Raw genomic sequence first — 9411 nt, 5'->3', positions numbered from 1 at the left:
AATTCGTTATTTAAAAGAATCTTTAAATTCTTTAATGGATGCCCATTTGAGTTTTCTATAATTCGTCTCATCATAATTTATCCAGGATGTCCCATTCGATCATACCAAAGTACAATAGTATTGGAATCAGTAACCTTTTGGTTTACAATAGAATGTGCCTCAATTGCACTAATTCTTGTCAAATACAAACCACAAGATAAAGATGGAAACTTTTCAGTAACCTTCTTTTGGCCAGAGACATTCTTGGTATGATGAGATATTCAAGATTATTCTCATCTACTGTCTCAATATGATATTCATTTCGGCGGATATCTTTAAAACTCAACAAGTTCCTCTTGGACTTGGAGGAGAACATTGCATTCTCTATGATAAGTATTGTTCCTTTAGGCAGAGTTATAGTAGCTCTTCCAGAGCCTTCAATTAATTTACTACTATCAGAAATTGTAGTAACATCTGCCTTACACATACTTAAATGAGAGAAAAAATTCTTTTCTTTGAATATTGTATGTGTCGTACATGAATCAACAAAACAAATATTTTTACAATTGAACTTTGATCCAAGTTTTCTTTGAGAGATATCCATATTTGCTTCACATGGTTTGGCATACAAAAGAAACATACAAATAAACATTAGTATTTTTAGAGAAAATGGGAAGAAAACAAAGTTAGCCCAATGATTCAATAATAACCTTTTAATGCAAATTCGAGCAACTCTCATTGTGATACAAATAATTACGATGCTATATAATATTGTAATTAATTGGATGAATTTTAAATGGACATGAGAGTGTAAAAAAATAAAAATTTGACCGTAGCTAATATATTGTTAAATCTAATGTAAATCGTAATACTCTCATCACAAAAGATTGCGCACCCGATGACTACTGTTAGAACGAACAAAATATATACTATCATATAACATTTATATGAGATGCTGCTGTTTGTTGTTCAAAAAGGAAAGGAAAAGAAAGTACGTAACTTATTTTCAATTCTCTTGTCCATAGGCAGTCTTTACAACAAGTAAAATGATTGTAGTACACATTGACCATAAACTGTTAATATTAGCTGTTGGCACAAGATTAATATAAATGGAGGAATATGTTCAATGATAGCCCAATTTATAATACAAATATAAATACTGCATTATGATGAAATAGTAAATTTAATCAAAACGAACTTATATTATTTCATAAAACAAATAGTACTAATTGATACTAATGACTACTACTCATGTAAAGAACTATGATTACATGATGTCTATTCACTAGCTACTACAAATAGGCAAAAATAAAAACCAAACTACTCAATCACTTTTAACCACGGATTCATCACCGATCAAGTGATCTATTTCCCATCAGGGTGCTCAAAATTAGCTCCAGGACCTTTATTCTTTAGAGATGCTTGATAAAGCTCAACCAAATGTCTTGGTGTACGACAAATATTTGCACAATGCCCTTTTCCACCGCAACGATAACATTCGGTTTCTGAACTATTTGCCTTTGGCTTCTCATCTTTCCCTTTCCACTTTTGGTGGTTATTTTTCTTTGGGGGGTGAATAACACCAAGAAAATTTCTTCCTTGTTCACGGCCACGACCACAACACGGCCATTAATAGGGCCACGGCCTTTTCTACGCTTAGCATAATGGGAATACACCTCATCCACTTCAAGCAATAATGTAGACCCAGTGGGTCGATTTTCGTGATTTCTCATGAGCAAGTCGTTACTTTGTTCAGTCATAAGGAGAAGAGAAATCAACTTAGAGTACTTTTTGAAACATTTCTCTCTGCAATGTTGTTGCATGACCACATTGAAGGCATGAAATGTTGTAAATGTTTTTTCAAGCATATCATAGTTAGTGATAATATCTCCACAGAGTTTCAATTTAGAAGTAATTCTGAACATCGCAGAATTATATTCAAAAACAGACTTAAAGTCTTGGAGCCTCAGATGAGCCCAATCATATTGTGCTTGTGGAAGAGTGACCAACTTTAAGTTGTCATATCTTTCATTTAAGTCATTCCATAAAACAAGTGGATCTTTGACTGTGAGATATTCTATTTTCAACCCTTTATCAAGGTGATGGCGCAGGAAAATTGAGGCCTTAGCACAGTCTTGGGTGGATGCTTTATTTTTGTCTTTAATGGCGTCTCCAAGACCCATTGCATCTAAATGGATTTCAGCATCCAACACCCATGTCATATAGTTCTTACCCGAAATTTCAAGGGCAAAGAACTTTCTTTTCATAATGTCAGTCATAATTAAAAGAGGAGAAAAGTTATACCTTAATCTTCTCAAAGAGTTTCTTGAGACAGTAGAGTCTCGTGTTGATAACGTGTGATGAAAACAATAAAAGAAGAAGAACAATATTGTAGAGAAAGAGAGAGTAATTCTTATTGAATTTTGGGAATAATTTACAATGGGGTAAGATCCCTCTATTTATAGGAGAAAAATGAAGTAAAACTCTCTAAAAGGTAGATATTCACTCTAATTACAATTCTATTCATAACAGTTTTATAGTTATATATCCTTTAAGATATCGCCATATACGCAGAAGAACGGTAAATAAAACACAAAAATTTATAAATAAAACACAAAAGATCCTCGTACGCTTATTAATTTTCTTCTATTCAAATAATAAAGATTATTTCCTCCTTTCCAATTCGAGACAAAAAAATGATACTACACTAGTTAGGTTACAATCTATGGTCATGGAGAAAGTTGGATTTAATTCATGATCAATGATGGAGGTAAGATTTTTATTAAGGGGATTCAAAAAATAAAATAAGTAAAATATGAAAAATCAAGAAAATTTAATATATAAATATATATACATAAAAAATTAATTTTACATATTCACGACAAAAAAAATTCGGACCCGTCGCCCCTAGCTCTGCCCATGTTCATGACTGTATATCATTAATGAAAATCTTGATGAAAGTGGAAGCTGGTCCTCCAATGGACCAAAATTTTTGTGAAGGTTTTATGCATGTCTGCAGCTCTAAGCACTAAAAAAGACAGTTTGGTGCACTAAGCTCCTTTATGTGTGGGGTTTAACAGATCACAATGATTTATTGTATGCAACTTTACCTTACATTTTTGCAAAAGGATATTTCCACGACTTAAACCTATGACCTGCTGGTCAAAAAAGGAAAAATAGACAAGAAAGTTGCCAGAAGAGAAAATAAAGGTTTTGTTATGATGAATATCACATTATGGTGGATGTCTACTCTTCTTCCATGATCTTCATCTAAAATGCTTAATGACATATTCAATGACATAATTTGTATGTTCAATGACATATTCCATGACATATTTTCTTCACTTTTTATGACTATATAAAGGCTTTGTAATAGATAGGAAAAAATACACAATTGAAGAAGAAAATCTCTTCATTCTCTCTATCTCTATTTCTTGTTCATGTTTTACTAAATTGCTTTTATTTTATAATACGTTATCAGCACGAAGCTCTAATTTTATTCTTAACTCCAGCTAAGTTGAGCCATATTTTATTGAGGTATGTATCATTATAATCATTTTATTTATGGCAGTACATATATCATATGCTTAATTCTTACAACCTAAATTTTTCTTTGCAATTTTTGATAATTTACATCATTCATGTTGTTGTTCCCTTTTTCATATTTTTGTTTATCATGTTGTTTTTCACACCTGACACAATACCATTAAAAAAAATGTATGCATATGTATGTAGTGTATACATTATCTAGTCACTGCAACTAATAAAACGTTAAATTCTATTAACATATATATATATATATCAATAATATAAAGTGAAATGAAACAATATATAGTTTCTATTTTATGGCATGAATAAAATGAAATAGTAGATTGCTAACATGATATAGCTTTATTTTCATTTCTTTTACCTTAATCGATTTGTTTCATTAATTGTTTATTATTATAATTATTTCTCTAACTTATTCATTCTTTTATGATAGTTTTCACTATGTCAAATTTATCAAAACTTGAATTTGTGGCACTTGACATCACCGGGAAGAACTATTTATCATGGGTCCTTGATGCTGAAATTCACCTTGACGCTAAAGGTCTTGGAAATACGATTATACAAGGAAATGAAGCATCAAATCAGGATAAAGCGAAGGCCATGATTTTCCTTCGCCATCATTTACATGAAGGGTTAAAAACTGAATATTTAACAGTAAAAGATCCACTTGAATTATGGATTAATTTGAAGGATCGATATGACCACCTAAAACTTACGGTATTACCGAAAGCTCGGTATGAGTGGATACATTTAAGGTTGCAAGACTTTAAAATCGTAAGTGAGTATAATTCTGCTATCTTTAAAGTAAGTTCTCTATTAAAATTATGTGGAGACACTATCACAGATGAGGACTTATTGGAAAAAATATTTTCTACTTTTCACGCTTCAAATGTGGTGCTACAACAACAATACCGTGAAAAAGGTTTTAAGAAATATTCTGAGTTAATCACATGCCTACTTGTGGCTGAGCAGAATAATACTCTATTAATGAAAAATTCATGAAGCCCGTCCCACTGGGTCAGCTCCATTTCCGGAAGTGAATGCTGTAGCAACATATGATAAGTTTGAAAGAAAACAAAATAATTACCGTGGTCGTGGACATGGTCGTAAACGTGGACGTGGCAGGGGGCGAAACAATTATCGTCATTATGGTGGAAATAAATTGGAGAACAATAAGGGTTCTCAAATTAATCATTCAAAAGGTAAAGCTAGTATGTGTCACCGATGTGGTATGAGAGGTCATTGGGCACGCATTTGTCGTACGCCAGAACATTTTGTCAAACTTTATCAAGCCTCCCTCAAGAAAAAAGAAAATAATGTGGAGGCACACTTGACCTTTCAAAATAATAATGATGAAGCAGGTCCCTCAAATAAATATGATTCTAAGGCACATCCTGCATATAAAGATGATGATTTTGAAGGCCTAACAAATATTACTCATTTAGAAGTTGGAGACTTCTTTGAGGATATTGACTGAAGAATGAATCATCTTACTGGAGAATGAAGTTATAAAAGTTGTTATGTTTATGTTTGCAACTAGTTTATTTTTTCTTGAGTGTATTTTCCTAATGCATCATGTGTTGCTAGTTTCTATATTTCTAATGTATTTCTTAATGTTTTTTTTGCTTGTCTTTCATATTTCTTATGATGTATTATTTATCTTTTTTTTATGAAGAATATGAAAATTCCACAGTCTTCAGTTGGACTCAAGATTAATAAAGATGATATATCTTCTGGATAGTGCTACAACACATACTATTTTAAAAGATAAGAGATATTTCTCTTATTTGGTAATGAAAGAAGCGAATGTTAATACAATATCCGGTAGTACAAGATTAATTGAAGGTTCTGGAAGAGCCAATTTATTACTACCAGGAGGAACAAATTTGGCTATTGATGAAGCACTATATTGTAGTAAATCTCAAAGAAACTTATTAAGTTTCAAAGATATTCGCCAAAATGGCTATCATATTGAGACTACAAATGATGAAAAGATTGAATATCTTTATATTACTACAATAACGTCCGGTAAGAAATATGTGCTTGAAATGTTACCCGCTTTTTCCTCCGGCTTATACTACACAAGTATTAGCAGGATTGAAACACATGCCGTAGTAAACAAGAAGTTTACTAATCAAGATAATTTTATTATTTGGCATGACCGGTTGGGCCATCCTGGTTCTAATATGATGCGTAAAATAATTGAGAATTCACATGGACATGCAATGAAGAATCAGAAAATTCTTCAATTTAAGGAATTCTCTTGTGCTGCATGTTCTCAAGGAAAATTAATTATTAGACCATCAACTATTAAAGTTAGGATGGAATCCCCTGCATTTCTGGAACGTATACAAGGTGATATATGTGGGCCCATTCACCCTCCATGTGGACCATTCAAATATTATATGGTTTTGATAGATGCATCTACAAGATGGTCACATGTGTGCTTACTATCAACTCGCAATATGGCATTTGCGAGATTGTTGGCTCAAATAATAAAGCTAAGAGCACAATTTCCAGATTATGCAATTAAGACAATCCGTCTTGATAATGCTGGTGAGTTTACATCCCAAGCCTTTAATGATTATTGTATTTCAACTGGGATAACAATTGAGCATCCGGTTGCTCATGTTCATACACAAAATGGTCTAGTAGAATCATTGATCAAACGCCTCCAATTAATTGCTAGACCAATGCTTATGAGAACAAAACTTCCCATTTCAGTATGGGGTCATGCTATTTTGCACGCAGCATCACTTGTGCGGATAAGGCCCACAAGTTATCATAAAAGTCTCCCCATTGCAATTGGCTTTTGGTCAGGAGCCAAATATTTCCCATCTTAGGATCTTTGGTTGTGCGATATATGTTCCAATTGCTCTACCACAACGCACAAAGATGGGTCCTTAAAGAAGGTTGGGGATATATGTTGGATATAAATCTCCTTCAATTATAAAATATCTAGAGCCGATGACTGGAGATTTATTTACGGCAAGATTTTCTGATTGTCATTTTGATGAATCAGTATATCCAACATTAGGGGGATAAAATAAGCAGCTGAAAAAGAATATAGATTGGAATGCATTATCACTGTCTCATTTAGATCCTCGAACAAATCAATGTGAACAAGAGGTTCAAAAGATTATTCATTTGCAAAATATTGCAAATCAATTGCCAGATGCATTCACTGACCTACCAAGGGTGACCAAGTCACATATTCCAGCTGCTAATGCTCCAATTCGAGTTGATATCCCGGCAGGACAATTAATTAAAGCAAATGAGTCTAAGCCATGCTTGAAACGTGGTAGACCAATCGGTTCTAAAGATAAAAATCCTCGAAGAAGAAAAGGAGCAAATGATCAAAGTGAACATAACACGGAGGTAGTGGCTCAAGAAGAGCCCCAAGACGTAACAAATGATAAGACCTTAGGGGAGGTCCAGGTACCTGAAAATAATGAAAATGAAGAGATATCAATAAGTTACGTCTCAACCGGGAAAAGATGGAACCGAAATAATGTTGTTATCGATAACATTTTTGCTTATAATGTTGCTGTTGAAATAATGCAACAAGATGAGGATCTTGAACCAAAATCTGTCAATGAATGTAGACAGAGAAATGATTGGCCAAAATGGAAAGACGCTATCCAGGCAGAGTTAACTTCACTTGGAAAACGTGAAGTCTTCGGACCCATAGTTCGAACACCTGAAGGCATAAAGCCAGTAGGGTATAAATGGGTTTTTGTGCGGAAACGAAATGATAAAAATGAAGTCGTTAGATATAAAGCACGACTTGTGGCACAAGGGTTTTCCCAAAGGCCTGGAATTGATTATATGGAGACATATTCTCCTGTAGTGGATGCTATCACCTTCAGGTATCTCATAAATATGGCAGTGCAAGAAAAACTTGATATGCATCTAATGGATGTTGTTACAGCCTATTTGTATGGATCATTAGACAACGAAATTTTTATGAAAGTACCTGAGGGATTTAAAGTGCCAGAAGCATATAAAAGTTTTCGAGAAACTTGTTCAATAAAGCTTCAGAAATCTTTATACGGATTGAAACAATCAGGTCGTATGTGGTACAATCGCCTGAGTGAATACCTGTTGAAAGAAGGGTACAAGAATGATCCAATTTGTCCTTGTGTCTTTATAAAAAGGTCTGGATCTGAATTTGTTATAATCGCTGTGTATGTTGATGATTTAAATATCATTGGAACTCCTGAGGAGCTTCCAAAAACAGTAGACTGTTTGAAGAAAGAATTTGAAATGAAAGATCTTGGAAAGACAAAATTTTGTCTTGGTCTACAAATTGAGTATATGAAAGATGGAATATTTGTCCATCAATCAACATACACCGAAAAGATTTTAAAGCGATTCTATATGGATAAAGCACATCCATTGAGTACCCCGATGGTTGTGAGATCACTTGATATAAAGAAAGATCCATTCCGACCTCATGAAAATGATGAAGAGCTTCTTGGTGCCGAAGTACCATATCTTAGTGCAATTGGGGCATTAATGTATCTTGCCAATAATTCCCGACCAGATATAGCTTTCTCAGTAAGTTTATTGGCAAGATTTAGTACTTCGCCAACACAAAGACACTGGAATGGTATTAAACATATATTCAGATACCTCCAAGGGACCATTGATATGGGTTTATTTTATTCAAACGAATCCAAGCCATCATTAATTGGTTATGCAGATGCAGGATATTTGTCTGATCCACACAAAGGTCGATCTCAGACAGGCTATTTATTTACAAGTGGAGGTACAGCCATATCATGTCATTCGACAAAACAAACTATGGTTGCTACTTCTTCAAATCATGCAGAGATAATAGTCATTCACGAAGCAAGTCGAGAATGCGTTTGGTTAAGATCTATAACTCAACACATTCAACAAACATGTGGTTTTTCTTCGAAAGAGAATATTCCAACAATATTGTATGAAGACAATGCTGCATGCATAGCTCAATCGAAAGGAGGACATATCAAAGGAGATAAAACAAAACACATTTCACCAAAATTCTTTTTCACTCATGATCTTCAGAAGAATGGTGAAATAGATGTACAACAAGTTCGTTCAAGTGATAATTTGGCTAATCTGTTCACTAAGGCATTACCAACCTCAATATTTGAAAAGCTGATATATAAGATTGGAATGCGTCGTCTTCGAGACATTAAGTGATTTTTCATCAGGGGGAGTAACTATATGCTGCACTCTTTTCCTTAACCAAGGTTTTGTCCCACTGGGTTTTCCTGGTAAGGTTTTTAATGAGACAGCAAGCAATGCATATCATAAATAACTATGTACATCCCAATATTTTTTTTAGAGAGTTTTTAACGAGGCACATTATCTATGGACATCCAATGGGGAGTGTTATGATGAATATCACATTATGGTGGATGTCTACTCTTCTTCCATGATCTTCATCTAAAATGCTTAATGACATATTCAATGACATAATTTGTATGTTCAATGACATATTCCATGACATATTTTCTTCACTTTTTATGCCTATATAAAGGCCTTGTAATAGATAGGAAAAATACACAATTGAAGAAGAAAATCTCTTCATTCTCTCTATCTCTATTTCTTGTTCATGTTTTACTAAATTACTTTTATTTTATAACAGGTTTTCATTTGTAATACACTAACTAAATAGGTTATAAAACATAGGGTCACAAAATGAAGTTGGACCAAATGTATACTTTTGACTATTGTGTAATATATTAATGTAAAGCATGCAATTGTTATTAGGAACTAGAAACCGTTGCGTACTATAACTCACATTGTTTAATTCGATGTTATTCCATCATATTATTAATTTCCATCTTATGTAAGTTAATGTGACTATGTTAATTAGTTAAATTCATCGGT

The 9411-nt window shown here is 33.3% G+C and overlaps 1 protein-coding gene and 1 long non-coding RNA gene across 2 annotated transcripts; one reads left to right on the top strand and one right to left on the bottom strand.

Moving 5' to 3' along the window:
• Positions 1-1391: 1391 nt before the first annotated feature.
• LOC138883258 (uncharacterized) lies at positions 1392-2258 on the bottom strand. Its single transcript, XM_070163938.1, has one exon. The coding sequence runs from the start codon at positions 2256-2258 to the stop codon at positions 1392-1394; it is 867 nt and encodes a 288-aa protein (XP_070020039.1).
• A 1135-nt stretch (positions 2259-3393) lies between these two features.
• LOC138884260 (uncharacterized) lies at positions 3394-5151 on the top strand. Its single transcript, XR_011404430.1, has 2 exons — positions 3394-3516; positions 3962-5151. It is a non-coding gene; the product is annotated as an uncharacterized lncRNA (long non-coding RNA).
• The last annotated feature ends 4260 nt before the right edge of the window (positions 5152-9411 follow it).

This window comes from Nicotiana sylvestris, chromosome 12 (genome assembly GCF_000393655.2).
Source record: "Nicotiana sylvestris chromosome 12, ASM39365v2, whole genome shotgun sequence".
Taxonomy (NCBI): Eukaryota; Viridiplantae; Streptophyta; class Magnoliopsida; order Solanales; family Solanaceae; genus Nicotiana; species Nicotiana sylvestris.
Note: the sequence above shows the minus strand (reverse complement) of the source record. Positions and strands in the feature narration are given on the sequence as shown.